At 37.3% G+C, this 26,282-nt stretch overlaps 1 protein-coding gene and 2 long non-coding RNA genes across 3 annotated transcripts in view; 2 read left to right on the forward strand and 1 right to left on the reverse strand.

Moving 5' to 3' along the window:
• The window catches only part of LOC138160715 (uncharacterized), a 239,240-nt gene that overhangs the window by 146,675 nt on the left and 66,283 nt on the right, over positions 1–26,282 (reverse strand). The window contains exon 5 of the long non-coding RNA XR_011168197.1: positions 7,502–7,630. This is a non-coding gene — a long non-coding RNA (uncharacterized lncRNA). The remainder of the gene's footprint in view (positions 1–7,501; positions 7,631–26,282) is intronic.
• On the forward strand, positions 12,357–13,685 carry LOC138160527 (olfactory receptor 2A7-like). The gene has a single exon (XM_069087078.1). The coding sequence runs from the start codon at positions 12,753–12,755 to the stop codon at positions 13,683–13,685; it is 933 nt and encodes a 310-aa protein (XP_068943179.1). The 5' UTR covers positions 12,357–12,752.
• Positions 22,187–26,282, forward strand: part of LOC138160714 (uncharacterized) — a 29,177-nt gene continuing 25,081 nt past the window's right edge. The window contains exons 1-2 of the long non-coding RNA XR_011168196.1: positions 22,187–22,693; positions 24,379–24,474. This is a non-coding gene — a long non-coding RNA (uncharacterized lncRNA). The remainder of the gene's footprint in view (positions 22,694–24,378; positions 24,475–26,282) is intronic.

The raw sequence follows: 26,282 nt of genomic DNA on the forward strand, positions 1-26,282 counted from the left end.
TGAATAATTGATATCAAATAGCTTGCTTTCCCAAGGAAGGGTAGGGGTAGAAGATAATTTGGAACTCAAATATGGTTTAAAAAGAATTTTAAAATTTTATATGTAATTGGGAAATATTGAATTAAATAAATAGAAAATATATGTACATATATTTTTAATTATTTTTGATCCTTTTTAGTAATGGCTTCATACATGACCACTTTGCTAACATTGCTCCATTTCTACGATACTTTGACTTCTGGGAAATACAAAAAAAATAGGTTATTTTTGACAATTTTACATGCACACTGAAGAGATCAGTCAAAATCACTTATTTCCCATATGGTCATAAAATAGAGAAGAATCAGAGCAAATGAGACACTGAGAGAATAAGGATTTTCTACCCAAAAATCTATTTAGAAAAGATAATGATAAAAAAAATAATCCACAGGCTACACAAAGTACAACTTTTTTTTTTTACAATTCTAATAGTATATTAATTTTTTAATTTAATTATTTATTTTTAGTTTTCTTTTTTTAATATTTCAATTTATTTATTTTTAGTTTTCAACATTTATTTACACAAGCCTTTGAGTAACAAATTTTTCTCCCCATTTCTCCCCTACCCACCCCAAAATAGCTAGCCTACTGAATACCCCTTGCTCCAATATGGTCTTTCTTATATCCTCACCCATTCTTCCCCCCCCCCAAACTTTCTAGTAGGGCAAGATGGATCTCTATACCCCAGTCCCTGTATGTCTTATTTCTATGTTATATGTAAAAAAATAATTTTTTAACATTTGTTTTTAAAACTTTGATTTCCAGATTCTTTCCTTTCTTCCCTCCTCACCCACCCCCACAGGAAGTCAAGCAATTCAATTTAGGTTATAAGTGTGTAGCTACACAAAACATTTCCATAGTAGTTACATTGTTAAAGACTAACTATTTTTCCCTCCATCCTATCCTGTTCCCCACTTATTCTATTTTCTCCTTTGACCCTGTCCCTTTTCAAAACTGTTTGCTTCTAACTACCCTCTCCCCAAATCTGCCCTCCCTTCTATCATCCCCCCTGCTATTCCCTTTCCCCGCTGCTTTCCTGTAGGGTAAAGGTACCCAATTGAGTGGGTATGCTATTCTCTCCTTAAGCCAAATTCAATGAGAGTAATGTGGACCCATTCCCTTTAACATTCCTGCTCTTCCCCACCATTTTACAATTTTCTCTTGCCTCTTTTATATGAGATAATTTACCCTATTCTATCTTTTCCTTTCTCTTTCTCTAATATATTCCTCTCTCATCTCTTAATTTTATTTTTTAGATATCATCCCTTCCTACTCAAATGATGCTGTGCCCTCTGTCTATGTATACATGTACACACATATACACACACTCACATATATATTTATACACACATACACCCTCCTATACATACATGTATTTGTATTTATTCATATATATATACACATATATACATATATATTCCTTTCAACTATCCTAATACTAAAAAACCTCTCGTGAGTTACAGTTACCATTTTTTCCACGTAGGAATGTAAATAGTTCAAGTTTAATAAGTTTCTTATGATTTCTTTCTCCTGTTTATCATCTCATGCTTCTCTTTTTTCTTGTATTTGAAAGTAAAGTTTTCTGTTTAGCTCTGGTTTTCATCAAGAATGCTTGAAAGTCCTCTGTTCCATTGAATGACCATATTTTCCTCTGAAACAATATACTCAGTTTTGCTGGGTAGGTGATTCTTGGTTTTAATCCTAGCTCATTTTACCTTTGGAATACCATATTCCAAGCCCTTTGATCCCTTAATCTAGAAGCTGCCAGATGTTGTGTTATCCTGATTGTGTTTCCACAATACTCAAATTGTTTCTTCGTGACTGCTTGCAGTATTTTCTTCATCACCTGGGAACTCGGGAATTTGGCTATAATATTCCTAGTTTTCCTTTTAGGATCTTTTTAAAGAGGCAATTGGTGAATTTTTTCACTTTCTATTTTGCCTTCTGGTTCTAGAATATCAGGGCAATTTTCCTTGAGAATTTCTTGAAGGATGATTTTAGTCTCTTTTTATGATCATGCCTTTCAGGTAGTCCAATCATTTTTAAATTATCTCTCCTGGATCTATTTTCCAGGTTAGTGGTTTTGCCAATGAGATATTTCACATTTCCTTCTATTTTTTCATTCATTTGGATTTGTTTTATAGCATCTTGAGTTCTCATAAACTCATTAGCTTCCATTTGCTCCAGTCTATTTTTGAAGGAATTATTTTCTTCAGTGAGCTTTTGAAATTCTTTTTCCATTGACCAATTCAGCTTTTTTAAGGCATTCTTCTCCTCATTGGCTTTTTGGGCCTAGTTTGCCATTTGAGTTAGTCTATTTTTTAAGGTGTTATATTCTTCAGTATTTTTTGGGTCTCCTTTAGCCGGCTGTCTTTTCATGATTTTCTTTCATCATTCTCATTCCTCTTCCCAGTTTTTCTTCCACTTCTCTTACTTGAGTTTCAAAATCCTTCTTGAGCTCCTCCATGTCCTGTGACCAATTCTCATTTTTCTTGGAAGCTTTTGATGTAGGAGTTCTGACTTCATTGTCCTCCTCCAGTTCCATGCTTTGATCCTTTTTATCCCCAAAACAGGATTGTATGGTCTGATTGTGCTTCCTCTGCTTGCTCATCTTTCCAGTCAATTATTTGACTTTTGAACTCTTTGCCACAGTATAATTCTGATTGCTGAGTGGTGAGAGCTATGTCCCAAATTGCTGATGATTTCACAGTTGTTGTCAGAGCTGTTGTGCAAGCTCTGAGGAGAGCACCTCCTCTACATCCACCACAAGCCCCGGCAAACTGACCACACAGCCTAGTACCACTACCCAAGACTGTTAGCCAAATTCAAGCAGGTCAAAGAAAGAGCAATTACCCTCTGAACGGTTACTTTATACCCCTACAATCTGTAGGCCAGGAGATCCTGAGGCAGCCACACAGCAACAGCTGCATCCACCAGGGTTCCACCACCTTTCACTCTGAGTGCAGGGATTGGACCCATTCTTCTGTCACCCAGTTCCAACAGAGTTCCCCACTGACCTTATACTTTCTCTTTTGTGTTTATAGGTTGAGAAGTCTGGAAAGAGCCACAGCTGCTGGTGATTCACTCTCCTGAAGTCAGCTATGGCCAGTCTGGGCTACTGGTCAGGGTTGCCCTGAAGTCTGGGACTGTGTGGCTCATGTGGGACCCTGCCTGGCTGCCAGCTTGGTGCAATAGACCCTTCCTCTTGGTCTGCCAGGCTGCTTTCAGAGGAATATTTGTTTCTCTCTGTCACTTTGTGGGTTCTATAGCTCTAAAATTTGTTTAGAGTCTTTTTTTTACATGTGTTGGAGGTGGTTGGAGCAGGAGCTCAGCCAAGTTCCTGCTTTTACTCCACCATCTTGACTCCACTCTCAGTGTCAGTTGCTTTTTCAATGAGATATTTCACATTTTCTTCTATTTTTTCACTCTTTGTTTTTATTTCTTTATTTCTCATAAAATCTTTAGCTTCCACTTCCTCAATTCCAATTTTTAAAGAGTTATTTTCTTCAGTAAATTTTTGTACCCCCTTTTCCATTAGCCAATTCTACTTTTTAAGGAGTTCTTTTCTTCAATGAATTTTTGTGATTCTCTTTCACTTTGGTTAATTCTTCTTTTTAAGGTCTTCTCCTCATTGGATTTTTGGACTTTTTTTGCCATTTATTCTGGTTTTGTTTTTGTTTTGTTTTTTATCAATAAGGCATTTAACATAGTTAAGAAGCAAGAATTTCTTTCATTAATTTTTTGAGTAATTGAAATGTACAGATAGACAGATTTTAGTCAATGAAAGAGAAACAATAACTTTTAAAATGTCAGAGGACAAATCAAAATTATTTTTAAACCAGTAAGTGGGTTCTGAATAAATTATCTGCATTCTTTATTTAAAAGGAAAGAATTACAACAATGGTCCAAGAACAAAGGAACTTCATCATTCCCTATATTCTTCACACACACACACACACACACACACACACATTCTTTAATGCTAGAAAAACAGAAAGTTGCATAGATGCCACAAAGTTCTTTTTTTTTTCTTCAGTAAAATTTCTTTGACTTTTTGTAAAGTCAGTAAAATAGATTTCTGGCACTTTGTACATTTCTATATATTCACTCCAATATAAACACCATTGTTGAAAAATGTTTATGTCATTATATGTTTTCTGATGTTTATTGCATTTCCACCATTTTTGTTTTGATTTTGACTAAATCACTTATATTTTATTTTCACTCGAATTCTTTCCTTCTTTCTCTCCCTCACCCCTAAGCCCATGGAGAAGGCAAGAAAAATAAAACCCCTTATAACTATATATAGTGATGAAAAACATTTAGATATCTGCTGTTTTCACATTGCCTAAATGTCCCTTGTGTCCCTGCTATGTCCAAAGAATCATCCCATAGAACATCGAATACTTAAAAGAAAAAAAAAGAGGGAAAGAAAAGAAACCAATAAAAATAAAGGAAAGAATCTGAAAACATGAGCAATGTCCCACACACTTGAACTTCTCTCTGTCAAAGATTGGCATAGTTCTTCATCTCTCCTTTGGAGATCATCTTTTTTGTCATTCTCCACCATTCTCTAAGTGCTTTATGATTATTCTTTCCAGAGTGATGGAAATTCATATTCAAACTCTGTGTGAGGACTTCCCCATATTTATCTTAATTCATTCTGCACTGTCTTGTATGAAACCTCTGATGTGCAGTAAGGACTGAGTTGTGATTGAAGGCTTTCCCACATCACTTACATATAGAAGATTTTTTGTCAGTGTGAATACTCTGAAGTACACACATCTTTGAATTTTGTCTGATGGGTTTTCTGCATTACACATCTAAAGCTTTTCCCCAGTGTGAATACTCGGATTTTTTTAGGTTTTTAGCTCTCATTAAAGGTTTTTCCATATTCATGACATGTATACACACAAAAGATTTCTTATCTTTGTGAATTCTTTGATTGCATATTCATGTTTGACCTTAGCCTGAAGACTGTTCTGCATTCATTACATGTATAAGGTATGTATGTATGTGCGCATATGGCTTCTCTCCAGTATGAATCATTTTCTGATAAATAAGGTGTGTGAACTTATAGAAGACTTTCTCACATACATCACATTGAAATGGCTTCCCTCTAGTAAGAATTCTTTGGTGTAAAGTCAGTTATGACCTCTGACTGAAGGCTTTTCCACCATTCCTTACATTCAAAGGATTTCTCTCCAGCATGAATCCTCAGGTATACTTTAAGGCTTGATTTGTGATTGAAGGATTTCCCACATTCATTTGAAAGGTTTCTCTCCAATGTGAACTCTCTGGTGCATAGTAAAATGTGAGGATTAACTAAAGTCTTTCCCACATTCAGTACATTTCATAGGCTTTTTTTCAGTAGAAATTGTGTGGATTAGTCACTTCCCTCAAATATCTCTCCTGGTTTTCCTCCTGCATCTGTCTGGCTCTGGCTCTCACATTCTCTGGCATTTTCCAAATTAGACTGGCAAAGATCCTCCATTCCTAGTCCTACTATGACCATCACTTCCACAGATGAACCTTCTCTTAAGCTTTTGGACTCCATGGTCCTTGAGTGCAAGTCAGGACTGAGGGCAGCCTGAGGACTCTGCATCAGACATTGTAGGCCAGGGACCTCTTGCTTCCTCATTGGAGCTCTTGACTCTCAGGAAAGTGAAGCTCTTCCTATTCTGTTTTTTAAGGTATTGTTTTCTTCAGTATTTTTTTGTGTCTCCTTTATCAGGTTATCATTTTTATTATTATCATTTTCTTGCATCACTTTAATTTCTCCTCTTAATTTTTCTTCTATCTCTCTTACTTGATTTTTCAAAATCCTTTTTAAGCTTTTCCATGGCCTGTTATCTTCTTCTGAGTGTGTGTTTTGACCTTCCTTATTACCATAGTAACTTTCTATCATCAGATTTTTTTCCTATTGTTTTCTCATTTTTCCAGCCAGTTTTCTTAACTTTTAATTCTTTCTTAAAGTGGGGCTCTGCTTCCAGGGTGGAGATGCACTGTCCCAAGCTTCAGGAGTTTTGTGTAGGTTTTGTGCATTTTTGGAGATATTCTGGTGACCTGTGAGTTTTCAATTCTTCTAAGATGGTATGATCTAAGGAGATGTGTTTTTACTTCTCCTCTGCACTGTACTCTGGTCTGTGAGCAACCATAAGCACACTTTTCTGTTCTGGAACTGTGAAGACGCTCGCTGCTCCACTGTGGCCACAAGCACTCTTCAAAAATTGTCTGGATGACCACTTATCAGGGATCATGGGATATATAGTGTTATGTGGGGTAGTGGATAGAGCTCTGGACTTGGAATCAGAAAAACCTTCTTTCAAATCCCATCTCTGACACTTCCTATCTCTGCGACCTTGGGCAAGTATATTACTTCTACATCTCAACTTCCTCATGTATAAAATAGGAAGAATAATGATAGCACCTATCTCAAGGCTCTCATGATGATCAAGTGAGAAAATGCATGCAAAGCACTTTGCAATCTTAAGGTATTATGCAAATGTGATCTATAACATTTTATGTCCTGGGGGATCACATTATGAATGGGAAGTAGACAGGATGATTATGAGGTTCCATCAAACTGTTCAGTTTCTTTGAGTAGTAGATGACCAAGATATCCTCTCTAGTATTTTGAACAGAAGTTAATGGTAATGTCATGATATTCCACATGGTTCTAAGGTTTGAAAAAAATTATTAGAATGATGATATTTTGAAGTATTTGAAGTATTTCTAGATGTTTCATATGTAGTTATTGGTGTGTGACTGCATTGAAGTTCAATGTCAGCAAAAATGTTTAGGAATTGATGTCCCTTATATACATGATTGCAGGGTAATGTGCATGTTTATATTCATTTTGGTGATAGAGGCAAAGAACATGTGGCCAAAAACTCATGTGATTTGGGAAACAAGATAAGAGAAGGGAGAAGAACTAATTGTTGCTTCCAGCAGGACATCTTGAGGGTTAAGGTAAGCAGAAGAAGATATATTGGCAGGTTCTATAGAGATAGTTGAGGGAAAGAAGTGCCAAGGTGGAGAAAAGTCTTGGTGAGGCAAATAGGAATGCAAGATCAGTAGTAATAGCACTTTGAAGGAGCAAAGAAAGGAGCTAGAAAGAAAGAAGCTAATGTAGTAGAATCAAGATGTTTCCTATGAATAAGGAAATGATTGCTTCTGAACTCTCTTACTAAACTTTCAACTGGTTGATTGAATTGTCATCTGTCAAAAAAAAAAAAACAATGTCAAAAAGCCCAGGCTATAATGCCTAATTACCTGTAGGCATATTCCAAGTGTCTGGTGCAAAGCACTAAAAGGTTCTTTAAGAAATTATTGGTTTATCAATTAGATTTTTAATTGATTTATTTGATGAATAAAATAACACTTTGCTCAGTTTCAAATATGAAAAAGAATTGTCTTTTTTTAAAGAAAGTCAAGGAGATTGAAAACTATGAAGTTATACCTGAGATTTCCTGAGCTGTTTATCATGAAGAGGTCTCTTGAATTTCTCATCTATTGGGATGCCAGTGATAAAAGTACAGACAATCACTGATTTAGGAGAGTCTGGGCTTTAGAGAATTCCACAACTTCCCTAAAGAAAAAGACAAAAAGTGACTATAGATTTGAGGATAATTCCAAAAGGAAATTTTCTCAGTTATTGGTGCCAAAAAACAAATCCTACAAGAATTAGAACCTAATACGTTCCATTGGGATACCCTGGATCTTTTCCTGATTCCCCAAGTCCCACAAATTATTCCAGCATCTCTAGCTCCAAGGCTTAGTTATTACTTTTATTCTTGTAGCAGAATGATGTACTAGAACAGAGACCATGGATTGAAGTTCATTTTCTTGTCACCTCTGCTGAAGTTGTGTGTGTACATAGACTATGGAGGAAAGAGGAAAAAAATCATGAGAAAGGAAAGAATATATCCTCTATTAAAGAAAGAGTATAAAGGATTGTGGGCTAACCAATGCACCCAAGAATAAAAAGGAAGCACAAAGCTGGGAAACAATTTTTACAGCCAATGTTTCTGATAAAGGCCTAATCTCTAAAATATATAGAGAACTGAGTCAAATTTATAAGAATACAAGTCATTCTCCAATTGATAAATGGTCAAAGAATATGAGCAGACAGGTTTCAAATGAAGAAATTGCAGCTATTAATAATTGCATAAAAATGCTCTAAATCGCTATTGATTAGAGAAATGGAAATTAAAATAACTCTGAGGTACCACATCATACCTATCAGATTAGCTAACATGACGAAATATGAAAATGATAAATGTTGGAGAAGATGTGGGAAAATTAGAACACTAATGGATTGATGGAGGAGTTGTGAACTAATCCAATCACTCTGGAGAGTGATTTGGAACTATGCCCAAAGGGCTATAAAACTGTGAATACCCTTTGATCCAGCAATACTACTACTGAGGTCTGTATCCCAAAGAGATCATAAAAAAGGGAAAAGCACCCACATGTTCAAAAATATTTATTGTAATTATTTTTGAGGTGGGCAAGAATTGGAAACTGAGGGGATGCCCATCAATTGAGGAATGGCTGAACAAGTTGTAGTATATGAATGTAATGGAATACTATTGTTCCATAAGAAATGATGAGCAGGCAGACTTCAGAAAAACCTGGAAAGACTTGCATGAATTGATGTTGACTGAAGTGAGCAGAACCAGGAGAACATTGTACACAATAACAGCAGTTTTTGTGTGACTGATTTTGATAGACTTGGCTCTTCTCAGCAATGCAAATGATCTAAGACAATTCCAAAAGACTCATGATGGAAAATGCTATCCATGTCTAGAGAAAAAAACTATGGAGTCTGACTTGCAGATCGAAGCATACTATTTTCTCTCTTTTTTGTTGTTTTTTTTTTGTTTATTTTTTCTTTCTCATGGTTTTTATCTTTTGTTCTGATTCCTCTTTCACAACATGACTAACATGAAAATATGTTTAATATTATTATATATGTATAACTTATATTAAATTGCATTCCATCTTAGGGAGGAGGGAGAGTAAAGAGGGGTATATTTATAACTCAAAATCTTATAAAAGTGAATGTTGAAAAATAAAAATTAATTAAATAATTATTTTTCAAATAAAGAGTATGAGGTATAGGAGTATTAACCAGAAGCTAGTCCATTGACACTCAGGAATAGCCTTAGCTTCCCTCAATCCCAGTCTCATCTTCCAAAGTAGTTCCAGACCTGGAACAAATTTATATGAAGGGACACACAAGGCCATACATTTAGAGGAAATTACTATCTAATGAATATTAGATGATAATGGATAGAGACAGCTAGATGGTTCAGTGGATAGAATGCTGTTTCTGGAGTCAGGAAGATGTGAGTTTAAATCCAGCTTCAGATACTGACTAGTCATGTGACCTTGGGTAAATCACTTAACCTCTCTTTACATTAATATGCTAGAGAAGAAAATTGCAAACCTCTCCAGTATCTTTGCTAAGAAAGCCCCATAAAGGGTCACAAAGAGTCAGATATACTGAATGACTAAATTATAACAACAATATATAATAGATACCTTGGAATATGATCTCTGCTATGAATTTCCTATATATACTTCTTTGTATTGAAACAATCTACTCATGCCTCTTGAACTCCTCCCCCATGGGCCTTAAAAGACAAAAGTAATCTTGTGTTACTCTATAGGGAGTAGATGGATAGGAAAATGCTTGCTAATTGATGATTAGGCTGTTATTTTCCTTGTATGAGTGTGATGCCCCATGGACCTTACTTCACTGAACTTTGTGATTATTGATATGTAAGATTAAATTTAGCCAATAGGGAATAAAAATTTCCCTTTAGATATAATAGTTATAATTGCTTTATATAATATCTCAGCTAAAAACCAAGGGGATAGTGAGATTTCAGTAACTAACCATCTTCCAGAGTAGTAGCTGGAGAGAATGGGAGCTTCCAGACAAAATCACAGATGAACGCCAGTTCTCTGTTTTGGTGAGGCTTCCTTTCAGTTCATGTGTAGCAATGGGATAAAAAGCACGGCTTTTGCACAAGGATCACAAGACAATACATAGAAATCACAGATTTAGAAATGAAAGGGACCTCAGAGGTCATAGGACTATAGCACAGATTAGAGCTGGAAGAGACATTTGAATTCATCTAGAACTATCTTCTCATGTTATGTGTGATGAAAATGAGGCTCAAAGAGGGTACATATCTTTGTGATTTTGCAGTCTTATGATTTACTCCTCTCCAGGTAATCTGCAATCCACTGACTCAGCTTCCTTACTGTTCCTTGTACACAATATTCCATCTTATTATTACTTGCATTTTCACAGGCTATCCCCCATGCTTGCATCTCTCCCTCTCCTTAGTCCACCACTGGCTTCCCCAGTTTCCTTCAAGGTTCAGATAAAATCCCATCTTCTGCTAGAATATATATATATATGTATGTATGTATGTATAGTGTGTTTGTGTTTGTTCATACTCTTTTGTATGTTGTTTCCCCAATTTGAATGTGAGTTTATCATTCGCTTTCTTTATGTCCTCAGCATTTATCATAGTGCCTGGCATAGTAAGTACTTAATAAATGACTAGCTGACCAAGCTCACATAGTAAATAAAGCTGGAATTGGAGATCATGGCTTCTAACTACAAATTTTAGCACTCATGGGAGATTTAGGTGATGATTCATAACAACAGAAATCACCGGTTCAAGGCACCAGTGACCTGACTAGTCCCTTCATGAAAACTGCATGATTGGGTCCATTAGTTACTTTGCTAATAAAATGTTGACAGCCATTGTATGAAGCCTGGGTCGTCTTCTTCCTCTCAATAGCACCTTTCTGTGATCATCACAGAGAATAGTCAGTGGTAGGAGTTACACATGGCACAGCTAAATCCATGAGGAATCAAAGAAGACAAAGGAGTCCACCTGAGCAGAACATGGCTTATGGAAGTTACTGCCGCTAGTGTCTGAGTGTACTGCTCCAAACCCAGACTCAAGCCCAGGTGGTCAGTCCTCCTAGAGGCTGAGCTTTCTACAATCAATAGTAATTATTGCCTGCATCCAGAACATTCTAGAGGTCATTTCTTCAGACAGTGGCCTAATTGGTGAACTGTTCTTGTTTTCCCTTCCACAGACAATCAGACATCAGTCTTCCACAGACAAGAGACATAAAGACCTATTTGGGATTTGCTAGGCAGTGAAATGCCTAGAGGGTCCTGGGGTAAAGATTCTCATTTCTGTTCCTATTGTCGAGACAAAATTGGTAAGTTCTCATCGGTAAATAAAATTGTTCACAATTGAATCAGGAAACCCCAAATCATCAAGTAACAGTCCATGTCAGAGGAAGGTAAGAAAGAATAGGGTGTTGAAAATTGGGGATCCAAGTAACAAGTAGAAAAAGAATGTATAAATGTATGGATATAGCAAGACAATCTCCTCCATTACAGCTAGCCCAAAATAGAGGCTTAATAAATGCATCTTGCTATATTGATTGGGTAACTAGACATCATGGAGACCAGTTTTTATCATATTATTGCTACCTTGGTAAAGATCTATTTTTAATAATCCAGATTTGGTCCCTCAAAAGGAAATAATATAAAAATTAAAGAATGAATCCTGGGAGCTTCCAATTTCTTTTTACTCAATCACCTTCCTTGAGTACCTGTTCTCTCTCTAAAGGATCCATTCTAGAAGATCTGTCCTTGGTCTTTTACTTTTTACTCTTTTTTTAAACCTCCTGGGTATATAAACATCAAATAGAAACAGTAAGTTTGTGAGGTTCCTGTCCACAGAGCCCCTTCTTCTTCCTATGTCACTGATTCTTCTGGGTATTTTTCCCCAGTACTCACTTCCTTCCTTCTATTCTGCCATCACTGTGTATGCCAGTAAAGAAAAATGATTTTTTTATTGTATTATCTGTGTAGATGTAATATTCCTCCACTAAAGTGTGAGTCCTGTGAGAGATGATATGAATTTTTCAAAAAATCTTCTTTGATAATCTTGCACTCTTTTTATATATACTAAGTGATCAATAACTGATTGCTTATTATTTTTTAGTTAGAGGAAAAAAGAAAATATACACATTTACTGTACAGTATGCCTTGTCTATCATCCTAAGATAACACAATGTGAGGTAATAAAGGCTAAAACTATAAGGTTAGCTAAGAGGTGATGGAATTTTTTTAACCACAGAAAGTTATGAAGATTACCAAATATACCACAGAAGCACAGTTGTCATATACATAGGAAGAAGGAGGATTAACTACAATGGAAACCAGGTATGTCTTTAAAATAGTATCGTTGGCAAGGGAGACAGTATGATATAATGCACTGGAAGCAATCCCAACAGTCAGGAAGACCTGGATTCAAGTCCTGTTTCTGACATATCAAGGCAGCATGACTGTGGGCAAGTCATTTAATCTCCCATTGCCCCTGTGCCATGCTTAAAGGCTATCAATTACAGAGAAGGTACTAATCTTCATTAAAGGAAGAAGATAGAGGAATTTCCACACTGGGAATTCCATATTTGTATGAAAAAGAACTAAGGGAATAATAATGTGTTCTTTTTTACCAAAGCAAGATCTCTAAAAGCACGTTAAAGGCTAATTAAGGACATTGGAAGGATTTCATATTCATGCATTTATTTTAATGCAGAATGGATATCAACTCTCCTGGGACACTTTGCCTAAATAATCTCTTTGTCTCTGTCACAGAAGTATGATGAACAACCAAACCCTGGTTAAAGAATTCATTCTGATGGGATTTCCTGTTGGCCCTGATATGAGAATGTTTCTCCTTGGGCTCTTCTCTCTGTTTTATGCCTTCACCCTAATGGGGAATGGAGTAATCTTAGGACTCATCTGTGTGGAGGCCAGACTCCACACCCCCATGTACTTCTTCCTCTCACACTTGGCCATTGTTGACATTTCCTATGCCTGTAACACTGTGCCCCAGATGCTGGCAAACCTACTGGACCCAGTCAAGTCTATCTCATATACAGGGTGCATAACTCAGACTTTTCTCTTTATGACCTTTGCCCTCACAGAATGTCTTCTCCTGGTGGTGATGTCTTATGATCGCTATGTGGCAATCTGTCACCCCCTCAGATACTCTGTCATCATGAGCTGGAGGGTGTGTATCACTTTATCACTGACCTCCTGGACCCTTGGATTCCTTCTGTCCTTGGCCCATCTTATTTTATTATTGCCGATGCCTTTCTGTGGTCCCCAGAAAATCAACCACTTTTTTTGTGAAATCTTAGCTATTCTCAAACTTGCTTGTGCTGACACCTATATACTTGAGACCTTGGTCTTAGTTGGGGCTACTTCTGTGTTGGTGGGACCCCTTTCCTCAATTGTGATCTCCTACATGAGAATCATCTGGGCAGTCCTGCATATACAGTCAAGAGAGGGGAGACAGAAAGCCTTTTCCACCTGCTCCTCCCATCTCTGTGTAGTAGGACTCTTCTATGGCACTGCCATCATTATGTACATTGGCCCCAAGCATGGGAACCCCAAGGGGCAGAAAAAATATCTCCTCTTATTCCATAGCCTGTTTAACCCCATGCTGAACCCCCTTATTTATAGTCTAAGGAACAATGAAGTAAAGGGTGCCCTGAAAAGAGTGCTAGGGAAAGGAAGACCATCCTAAAAGAGGGAACAGAGTATAAGCTTGTAGTAGAATTCAGCAATTATGACTATATGCTCTTTAAAGTTGTAACAGTTAATCCGAAATTTGGTTTCATTTTGTGTAATTAAAAAAAAAAAAGTAGAATCTATTTCCTCTCCTTTAACATGAGAAATATGGACTAGATGGCCTCTGAGGTCCCTTCCAGCTCCAACTCTATGAGACTATAAATCTTCAAACATATGAAAAGTATTATTTGTTTGACTAATTTGTGAAATTTTAAGGTACCAAGGGGCCAAAGGAAAAATTAAATATTTCTGTGTAGATGTATGCAATCGATATTCAAGCATACTCCACTTGGGGCAGAAGTTTTTGAGTCTGGGTATCTTAAATAATGAAGTTACAGTCTTTTAAACATTGACCTGGGAAAGAATTCCAGGATATACTTGACTCCCTTTTGTTTTTGTTGTTCAGTCATTTCAGTTGTGTCTGACTCTTCATGATCCCATTTGGGTTTTCTTGGCAAAGACACAGGGACAGTTTGCCAATTCCTTATTCAACTCATTTTATAGATAAGGAAACTGAGGCAAACAGGGTGATATGACCTGCTCAATATCACAGAGCTGCTAAGTTTCTGAGGCCAGATTTAAACTCCTCTTCCTGATTCCAGGCCTGGAACTTTATCTACTGCACCACCTAGCTACCTCTCTACTTGATTCCCTACCCTGAGAGCAAATCTGACTACTGTGACACAAGGACATTGTGGAAATCTCACTTAATAAAATTCGAAAGAGGGGGATGGAGCCAAGATGGCAGAGTAAAAGCAGGAACTTGCTTGAGCTCCCACTCAAACCACCTCCAATACCAGTAAAATATGACTCTAAAATGAGAGAGAGAGAGGGAGGGAGAGAGAGAGAGAGAGAGAGAGAGAGAGAGAGAGAGAGAGAGAGAGAGTATTGAATAAATACTACCATAGGTTTTAGGAGAAATTCTCAGAAATTCATAAACATGCTACTCAAGTTGCAGTTATTTTTAAAAAGAATAACTCTAAAGATTCTCTCTTTCACACACATTGATATGAAAAGGATAGAATTAGAATTAAAATTAGTATCTCTTCCAGGATTCCATTGGGTTTATATTATTCAAGATCTTTTGGCCCATTAGCTTCAAATCTGTGAGGATAAAAAGGAGATAAGAAAAAACTATAGAGAGATTGAGATGTAGTGGGAGAAACAAAATACATTATCATCTCTGACCACTATTTTTTTAGAGAAATGGACACTTAGTTTGACCTGATTATGAGCAAGAGTGGACAAGAGGACAAGTACAATGTAATCTACCTATAGTTACAAGAACAAAAGAATGGTATTAGAATTGGTTGTTGTAGGGAGACCCAAAGGCAGGGGAGCTATTTGGGAGAGGGGCTAATGTTGCATGACTGTGCTAAGACAGCTGAAAGACTGAAAAACTGGGGAGAAGCAAAAGGAGGTCCACCAGAATGGTGAAGGGCCTGATTCTATGAAAGCTGACTGAAAGAACTGGAGAAAAGGACACTTGAGCAGGATGTTTTACCTGTGTTCGAGTATCTGAAGAGCTATTATGCACAAGAACTCTTATATTATCTCCTTGCCTCAGGTTTCTCCCTTCTCCAATTCATCCTTCACATAATGGAGTCTAGAATTACGTCCTTAAAGCAGAAGTCTGACATTATCACCTCCATGCTCAAAAATCTCCAGTAGTTCCTTATTAACTATTGAATAAAATACCAACTACTCTATTAGGAATTCAAAACGCTTCAAAACCTGGTTCCAGTTTACCTTTCCAGCCTTGTTGTATATCACTCTCTTTCATCTATTCTATGTTCCTGACAAACTGACTTACTTGATGTTCTTCACAACTTGACATGACATCCTATTTCCCATCTCCACACCTTTGCATAGGCCATGCTTAGAAATTATCCTCTTCTCAACTGTGCCTCAGAATCCCTGTTTAGTTCAAAGTTCAATTCAAAGTCACCTCCTGTGTGTGTGAGTGTGTGTGTGTGTGTGTGTGTGTGTATACATATAATCTTTTCTGGCTTCTTCCCACAGCTGCCAGTCACCCCCCAAATCATCATCCTTTTATTTTGTATGTACTTGTATATATACCTGTTGTTCTAATATGACCCCTCCCCATTAAAATAGATGTTCCTTGACAACAGGTACTGTTATGTTCTTATCATGCTATACCCAGAACCCAGCACAAGGTCTGACATGTAGCACAAACTTTAAACATACTCATTTTATACTGAAGGAAGTTTCAATTTTTCTGTTTAGCCCCAGTTGAAATAACTAGGAGCACTGATAGAAGTTGAAAAGAGGTAAATTTATGCTTGATTTTAGGAAAATCATCTTAATCATTGTTATCGTTGTTGAGTCATTTCAGTCATGTCTGACTCTTAATGACCCCATTTGGGATTTTCTTGGCAAAGATACTGGAGTGATTTCCCCTTTCCTTTTCCAACACATTTTATAGATAAGGAACTGAAATAAATAGGATTAAGTGACTTGCCCAGGGTCACACAGTTAGTATCTAAGCCAGATTTGAACTCAGGTTTTCCTAGCTCCAGAATCTGTCCTCTATCCACTGTGTCACATAGCTCCCCTTTTTTAATCATTGAAGATGTAGAAATACCACATGGACTAGATCTGGGGGTGTTAGATTGGTCTCTAATGGGGATTTTCAAGCAAAGGCAAGATGACGATGTGTTGAGTTATGTAGAAGAGATTCTCATTCATATCTAGGTTAAAACAAATGGCCTCTGAGGTACCTCCCAAGCCTGAGATGCAATGAATAATATTTTACAACTCAGAATTTTCTGTCCATTAGTTTTCCTCTTAATCTCTCCAGCCTCCAATCTGGAATTACATCCTTGACAGCACTGATAATTTGCTATCCACACTTCATTGTGACCAAAACATAGGTGCTCATCCTTCAACTCAGTACCCTCTCAATATCTCATAATAATTGTTGCATATAGAGTTGAATAACCCTTGGCAGGCAAAACAAATTTCTCCTGGAACTGTACCCAAAAGGCCATAAAACTGTGTATGCCCTTTAACCCAGCAATAACACTACTTTGTTTGTATCCCAAAGAGATCAGAGAAAAAGGAAAAGGACTTATTTGTACAAAAATATTTATAGCAGCTCTTTTTATGATGGCAAGAATTAGAAAGTGAGGGGATTCCCATCAAGTGGGGAACAAATTGCAGTTTATGATTTTGATGAAATACTATTGTGCTAAAAACATAATGAGCACAGTGATTTCAGAAAAACCTGGAAAAAACTTACATGAATTCATGTAAAGTGAAGTGAGCAGAACCAGGAGAATATTACAAACAGTAATAGCAATATTTTGAAACGCAAGTGCTCTAATCAAGATAATAAATCCAAGACAATTCCAAAAGACATTTGAAAAATGCAATCCAACTCTAGAGAGAGAACTAATGAACTATAAATGCAGATTAAAGCATACTTTAAAAAAAAACAATTCTTTTTTGTCTGTCTTCTTTCACAACATGGCTGATGTGAAAATATGTTTTGCATAATGGCACATGTATAATTGATATCAAGTTGTTTCTCTTTTCAAGGAGGGGGAGGGGTAGAAGCATTGGAGAGAATTTGGACTTCAAAATGTTTTAAAAAATTATTAATTTTTACATGCAATTGGAAAATATTGAACAAAATAAATAAAAATATATTTTAAAAATTATTTCTCCCCTTCCCTAGTATCAACCCCACCCATGACACTATTGGTAACATTGTTTGATTTCTAAGATAGTCTGGTTTCCAGCAAATAGGAAAAAAATAAAAGAAGCAATTTTGACACTTTTCTTCATGCCCATTGAAGGAGATAAGTTAAAGTCATTTTCCCCCTGTGGTCACGAAATAGAGAGGAGCCAGAATAAATGTGACATTGAGAAAATCAGGCTTTTGTACTCACAAATCTATCTAGAAAGAGGTAATAATAGAATATCCTCCACAAGCTACATGGGGTACAACTTTTGTAGATTTTTCTTAGCTCTTTTGGATTGTACAAATATAAGAGAAATTCTCAGTGTATTTGCTACATTTCTCCCTGGGGCTTGTGGAAGTGATTTGCTCATAAACAAAAATTCTATTTCTCTGGTTGTCCAAAAAGACTTTAAGCAATTCCAATATATCTTAAAAGACATTTCTGAAATATTTCAGGAGTAAGAGGAAGAAGATATTGGGTGAACTGATTTATTAGGCGATTCTTCAATCATTCAACAGATGTTACATTAGGATATGGTTCCTTTTCCATTATGTGCATTATATGGGCAGTCAATGTTAATTGTGCTCAACTATAGCTCCTAAAGGGAAAAGAGTTAAAAATCAAAGAATTTGTCATGCCATTTTGAAACTCATCTATAACTATAAAACAAAAGGCCTCAAAGCATTCCATGTTATGACTATAAATACATATTATGATTTTTTTTCTTTCTGCTTCTTTCCTTCTATCCATGGTAGGAAAAAAAAGAGATGGAAAAATATATGATATTTTCTGTGAGTACTAGAAAAATACCTCAATGTTTTCTCTTCTGAGTCTGTTTAGATGTATTCAAGAGAAAAGACAAGAGGTTGGGTATTTGGTTTTTTATTCAAATGTTTGCACATTCACTCTTTCATTTGTTCAAGAAATAGCTTATGATCTCTTTAAAACAGAAGTTCTTAACCTTTTTGGGTGACTTGGAAGGATGTTTCTAGAACATTGACTGACACATTATTGGAAACTACAAGAACAAATTGCTTTTAGATAACAAATGAGGTTGACATTTGAAATAAGAAAGCCAAGCATGAGATCTGAAATCTGATTATGTATCCAAATAAAGTTCCTCAACTACATTACTATTAGTAGCCCTATTATCACCATTTTAGCATCAAAGAATCCATTTTTCATCCATACTTCTAAGATGTTAGCCTAATTATGTTAGGCATTGATTATGAACATGTTGATACTAGTAACTGACATTTTTATAGCCCTTTAAAATTTACAAAGCACTTTTAGTAAATGACACATTCACAGACCCCACCACTGGGGTATTACCATTAGGAATGATTATCATGATACTCATAAATACATAGAAAGACAAAATAAGAGTCAAGTACAGAACCATTAATTGGGATAAATACAACTTTGAATTATTGATAGGGTATGCCAGCATTGCAAATTTCTATATGATCTAAGTCCTTTTATCCTTCCTTAATTCCTTCTACCACTTTACTCTCCAAATAATTTATTTCAATTTTTTTTCCCATGATAAGACTTCCATACCCGCCCCAGGCCTACCTGACCCTCAGCCGAATGACTTGATTATAACTTTAAAGAGAAGATAAAAGCATCCAACATGACCTCCTTCCTCCATTTTTTTTTCCTAGCAACTGAAATATAAGGTTCTGGGAAGGGTGGGTCCAGAGACCTTCATTTCTCACCAGGCCCTCATCTAATTCCCAATAAAGGTTCAGGCTAAAACCAGTATTTAAGTAAAGGGTAAAGCCAATGGAGCTAGCCACATGGAACTTGTTCATCTTTTTGATGATACCCTTCACCTCTCTTTTATGACCTTTCTGCCTCTACAGATCTAGAAACAGAAACACACTTGTGAACTGTTTTCTTAGGCATCTTGCTGTGTATATTATTACTCTTTTACAGCATTTGTACTGGCTGGTAGCTACCTCACCCCATCTGTGTTTAGATTTGAGTGACAAGGTGGGTGGCTAGTAGTGATAGATTAGGCATACCCCTGATGAGACAGATGAGATTTTCTAATACCTTTGGCTTGAGTCCTCCTTGGCTTCCTGCCAAGATTATCAATTGAGAATTAATTCAGTCAGTCAGCCTTAAATAGTTTTCAGAAAGGGGAAATTTCCTAAGATCGTACAGTATGAAGAATGAGTACAAAAAATATTGCCACACAAGTCTGTAATTCATTCTCCCACAATTGTAAACAAAGTGAAGAAGACAGTGTGAGTTTGGAGAGTATTTGTGAAAAAGAGATAACATAACTTCTGGGTGCTGGTCTCCTGGTGAGCCATGAATTTCATCCATTGAAATCTGCAGCCATTGCTTTCCATTGACATTGGAAGCCCCTAGGACCACAATGGGAAGAAATGCAATCCAACATCTTCCAGACTCTTTGAAGCTCACAAAGTCCTCCTTTGACTCAAGAAAGCTTTCCCTCTCTCCCATTAAGTGGTTCTTCCTGAGGGGTTTACTATAATTTGCCCTCTCTTAGCTTACCACTGATAAAAATTCCTAAATTTCTGCTAGGTTGATGGAATTTCTCTAGTTTTACATATTTTCTGATTAAGGAGCCAGGGATAACTATGTAACAGGTATGAATGTAAAAAGCATTATACAAATAAAGTCATTTTAAATATATCTGAGAGGACTGTGATGAGGTATGGGCTCTGGAAGCCCCCTCAAGCTCTCCTTGAGTCCTAGAGGTACAGGCTCTGGGAAACTCCCTTGGATTCTTGATTAAATTGTCTCATTTGATGATGCATTTGCATGAGGCAATAAGCCTTACATTGTGGCTGGGCCCAGACCTCTAGCCTAGTTACTAACTGCTGGCTACCAGCCTAGTTACTAGCCTAGCCCACCATCTACTTCCCACCCTTGAGCCAATCAAAATATCAATACATCCTTGAACTGGCCTAGCCCACCATTGTTGCCTCCAGCTACTTCCCACCCTTAATCACACACTGACCTCATTAACTCCTTTCAGACCCTCCCCAAACTTCTCCCTGGACCACCCCTAGATTCCTCCCACAACCTTCACAACCTGTGTGGTTCCAGAGAGCCATAGAATGCCATAGAATAGTGAGAGCACCAGAGAATTTTCTAGCACAGACTTACTCTGTGTCTAATGCAAACGAACTTTTAATAAATTTTACTTTTCTTTGACTGAGAAATCTTGAGTCGAATTCATTTGGCAGGACCTGGTGTGTTGGTATTTGGGGGTCTCCAGAGCACCCCTAACCCTCTTAGTGGGTAACCTCTTCAGACTGAACTATTAAAAGGACCTGCAATAAAATTAATTGTAATTATCATCTACCCCACAGGGTTAGTGTGAAGCCCAATTAAGACAAATGAGATAATAATGGTAAAGTAAAATTTAGCACTGTGCCTGGCAATGGGTACTTTTAAAAATTCTTATTCCTTTACCCCCTTTTTAAATAAAAGGTCATGACAAAATTCCTCAGCCAATTAGATCAGACTTCTGCTCACTTTATCCAAAGGCTTTCAAAGACTTTTCATACTTAATTAAAAACCTATAGTTGAGACTTCTGGGATGATTGAACATCCTGTCACTTATTTTAGGTGGGGTGAGGTAATGATTAATTTACTCAGTCATTCAACTCTTGTATTTATGAATTGTGGTACCTGATAATAGGATCACGGGCCTAATGGTAGAGCAAACCCAAAGCCTCAAAGAGGCTTTGAGGTTCACAGTGGGGAAGTAGCCTAAGTTCATTCGTGTAGTGAGTAGTAGAAGCCAGATTTTCTGATTCTGGATCTAGTACTTTTACTATTCCAATATGTCATGTCTGCACAGTTTGGTGGCAGTCAGATTCTGGAGAGTTTCAAATTCCAGGATGAGGACTCTGTAGTATGTCCTAGTGGAAAGAGGGAGCCACCAAAGAGTTTTCAGCAGAGCAGTTAAGCCATCAGGCCAATGTCTTAGATTTGGGAGCTGTTAGGAGAATCAGTTGGAGAGAGAAGAAATTAGAACAACAGCAAAAACAAAAAACAATTAGAATTATGTTGCCATATTCCAGGTCCTAGAAGGAGATGAGAGCCTTCAGCATGGTTCTGACTATGTAAGTAGCAATAAGACTTAACAAATATTGGGGTTAGATGAGACTAAATAACTCTCCATCTCTGAGATTTTGACAACTCTGTTAAACCTGGAAAGTACCAGAAATTGAGACAGCAATTTGAAATCAATTTAATCCAGCTAAGTTGAAGCAGAATGGGGAAATCGGATAATGAACATTGAAATTTTGATTTTCTTACTTTCTGTATGACCTTAAGCAAGTTACTAAGAAGCTAAGTAAGGTAATTTCCCTCTCTGGTCCTCCATTTCCTCATCTGAGAAACGAACAGATTTGACCAGATCGTATCTAAGGCGTTCTGCAACTCTAAAGCCTGTGATCTTTTCAAAGTGAAAATATTTCGTAGTTATTTCTTCTCCAGTCACAAAGTCTAGGACAAAAATGTATGTCTACCCCATGGGGAAATCTATTCCCATAAAACTAAACTATAATAAGTACCAAGGGGACTCATTTAGCAGAGATTTTCTCTTTTTTTTTTTTTTGTAAGTAATTGGGGTTAAGTAACTTGCCCAAGGTTACCCAGCCAGTGTGTGTGTGTGTGTGTGTGTGTGTGTGTGTGTGTGTGTGTTAAGTATCTGAGGACGGAACCATCCAGGCTCCTCCCAACTCTGGGGCCGGGCCAGGTCTCTTACTCACTGAGCCACCTAAGAGCCCCCAGAGATTTTCTTTATCACACCTTCTATCTTATGTTCCATTAGGAAGCATCAAGATTTCTAGCAATATCAGGATATTTAAACCTGTAACAACTCCAAGTATTTGGGTACTATTATTTGTAATATAATCACAAGAGATATAACCTGCTCTTTCTTGAGTTTCCTATGGGGGTATGAAGATATCTCCTGTATTTTCCACTGAACCCTCCCCCCTGAGAGAGAGAGAGAGAGAGAGAGAGAGAGAGAGAGAGAAACATTCCCTATAGGACAGAGATGTTTGGGGGGTTATGTCCCATGGACCCTTTTCCTGAACTGAATCCTCAAGAGTGTCTGGGAAGGTGACTGATTTGAACTCATCACAGGAAGAAAAACACCTTCATTTCCAAGCAACACCCAGATGCTGCCTGAGTCCCTGTTAGGAAGGACAGTGAGAGCTCCTGTGTGTAGGATTTGGAGACTTCTTCTCAGTCTAACTTCCAGGTAAAGACCAATACTAGTGCCGTGCTAAGTTTAAGTGTTGGGGGAGGTAATTTAGACATGGGGACAAGTGGTGAGATCAGAAATCACCAGCATTGGAAGGGAAAAGCATATGTTCCCTCTGAGCTGAGTACATTCCTTATAAATCTAGATTCATAGCAGCAGTCATGTACCACTGCTAGGAATAACTTCCAGCAGTCATACCCTATAGACAGATAGTTCTCTGAATTCATTCAGATCCCACTTTTGGGGGAGTGGTGGGTCTTGTTGACAGATGGACTAGGCAAATTATATCTCTACTGATCTATGAGGTTACACCTGGAAACAGCTCAATGTGTCATTACCAGCCAAATTTAAAGAGGACATGGAAGTAATCTGCCTAGAGGGACTCAGTCCTTCTCCTGTCTCTGAAACAACACATATCCTGGAAATAATCTTTGGAGTTAGTGGCCAAACTAAAGATTCCCTTCTGACTGTCCTTTTGTCACTCTGGTCAGAAAGGATTAATAAAAAAGGCAGTGAAAAGTTCATGTCTACTGTGGGAAGGACTCTCATTCCACTTTCTCGCTGTATAAGGAAAGTCATTAAGTTTTCTTCATAGTTCTTTTCTGATGGATGCTACAATGCTTGCTATGTCATAAATATTCTACAAAAAAAAAAAAAACCAGCCCGAACTCCAAACAAAAACAAACCTGTTAGATCATGAAAATAAATCAGATAAGTATACAATGTGGCTTTGGAGTAGCTGTGGGCCTATGAAGAAATCTGGTAAAATTTCCCCAGCTTAAGAAGCATTTCCCAATAATACCAGATTTATTGGGCTGTATATTCAATTTGCCTTGGTTCAGAATTGATTTTGTCTATTCATTCATCCTTTTACCATATATAGATGACTATGTTCAAAGTAAGAGGTTGTGTAGGGTCATGGGAATGGAGCCGTCTTTGGAGTTAAGAAAATATGCCTCTGACACATATTGTATATCCCTCAAATGATCACTTTACATCTCAGTCTTCCTGAAAACTACCTAAGATTTAAGTTATAGAAAAGCTTCATATCTATAACAATGGAGAGACCTTCAGCACTCAAGATTCCTTCAGCAATGAAGCCACAGGTTTAAACTTTCTAAAAACAAATAAACAAACATACAAAATACTAACTAAACATTGAAACTTAGTAAAGATCGATAAAGTCTTTGTCCTCCATTGATTTATAATCTCATTGGGGAGATCAAACAGGTCTAGAAAGAACTATAATTCAGCATATAGTGCCATAAGAGAGATATAACTTACTACGAGGGATCCAAACAAGAAGAGAATGAGATTGGGGGAAAAGCATCAGGGAGAAGAGGCAGCAATCAAGGCCCAGGTGAAACGTTAGCAAGTTTTGCAGAAAGGTGTCATAAGGTTGAGGGAGTAGTTCGATTTAGACTGTGAATATGCCGCATACACGTCTCTTCTTACTATCACTGCCTTTTGTAAGGTGGAGTTATTATCCAGCCATCAGTGACCTCAATATACCTCTCCCCTAAATCTAGGGCTGCTGCTACTTACAATATTCTTCACTAGTTTTCCACATTTTCTGGATGATCCTTTACACCCATCCATGAACCTATGAAAAAGCATAGGCAAAAGCCTCTGTAATTATATTCTCTTAGCTCTCTCCCCTTCTCCCCTACTTCCATCCATAGGATATCTTGGGAAGAGGCTCCAGCCCTTGGAGAGACTAGAAACTCAACTCAAGTGTCTTCTGCCTTGGTGGAGACAAACCAACCTCAGAGGATCTGGTAAGAGTCTCTATGTTCCATTCTACTCCATGTCTGTTTCATTTGGTGGTTGGAGGCAAGCTTTATTCTCCCTTAGCCAAGAGATGAAATGTGTTGTAGTGGGAAGGAGCTATGACTAGGAATAAAGAGACAATTCCACCTCACCTTTCTAGATATCACTTTCTTCACTTGTAAAATGAAGGGGGTGCAAAAGATGATCTCCCACTTCTAATGGTCTTGGACATGTATCTCTGAAATAAAAATAGAGCCAAGACATCCATGTGCTCTAGGCAAGGTTTGATAATTAACCACCTTCTGTGTCGCTGTCTACCTGAAGCTTTGATCTTCATTCTGAACATGTGAGGTTTTGATTGGAACAAAAGAAAGACCTCTGTATCAGTGGAAAGTATTTCTGGGCTTAAAATGCATATATTGGGGGTGGGGAGTAGAAGTGCCCTTCCTTGTACCTCACCCACTAACTTCCCTGCATGTTGCATTCTGCTTATCTTTTTTTTTTTTTAAGCAATTGGGGTTAAGTAACTTGCTCAAGGTTAAATGGCCAGTTATTTCTGGGTGTGGTGCTAAGTATCAGAGCCCAGATTCCATCCCAGGTCATCCCAACTCTGGGGCTGGTGCTCTTACTGTGCCAACTGGCTGCCTCTAAGCAATTGGGGTTAAGTAACTTGCTCAAGGTTACACGGCCAGGTGTTTCTGGGTGGGTGCTAAGTGTCTGAGCCCAGATTTGATCCCAGGTCATCCCAACTCTGGGGTCAGTGCTCTTACTTGCTGTGCTACCTGGACACCCTGCTTTCTGCTTATCTTTATTTGTAGGCAGTTAGGTGGTACAGTGGACAGAGCGCTGGGTCTAGAGTCAGGCATACCTGAGTTTAACTACACTCACTCAGACACTTCTAGCTAGGTGACCCTGGGCAAGTCATTCAATCTCTTTCTGCCTCTATTTCCTCATCTATGAGATGAAGATAAAGATAGCTAGCACCTACCTCCTAGGGTTATTGTGGGGATCAAATGAAATAATGTTTGTAAAGCACTTAGCTCAGTGCTTAGCATATAGATGATGCTTTATAAATGCTTGCTTCTTTTATCTCTACTCATAAATTGTTTGCCATCATCAGTAAAATCAACTATCAATTATTTATTAGTGCATTATCTGTAGTACTTGTTATTTATAGCATCAAATTCATATGCCAACAAAAATAAGACATTGAAAGAATTAGGTGCCAGCAGTAGCAAGGTTGTCTAAGTGCATAAATGGTAGACTGGATGTCTCAGAAACAATTTGTGTTTTATATTGCACTCCAAAGGAAAAGAAAGTAATTTTAGGTAATCTCTTGCTTTGTACTATCTTCTCTGATAGTAGATATCTCTCTTAAGAAATGACATTCCAAGTAATGTAATAGGTATACATAAATGGAGGGATGGAATGCTATGTACTATTAAAAGGGTCACATTAGAAGTCAGTGTCAAAGGTGAGTTTAGTCTGTAGTCACTTTTAAAAAGATAGATTTTTATTAATATCTTTTTATATACCTTGCATTTCCCTTATATCCTTCCCATACCCCTCCCAGAGAGTCATCTCTTACAATGAATACTTTAAAAAAAAAAAAAGAAAAAATCAGCAAAACTAATTGATACATTGAAAAATCTGACTTTATATATTTAATATTCCATACTTGTGGACCCATATTTCTGCAAAGGAGCAGAAGATGGTATCTTCTCATAACTCTTTTTTGGAGCAAAACCTGACCATTATAATTTCAAATTATTCCGTTTTGATTGTTTTATGATTGTTATTTCCATTTCCATTGTTT

Source organism: Petaurus breviceps, unplaced genomic scaffold (assembly GCF_028583685.1).
Source record: "Petaurus breviceps papuanus isolate PSGF00001 unplaced genomic scaffold, PetGlider_PUasm1.0 181, whole genome shotgun sequence".
In the NCBI taxonomy this organism is placed as follows: Eukaryota; Metazoa; Chordata; class Mammalia; order Diprotodontia; family Petauridae; genus Petaurus; species Petaurus breviceps.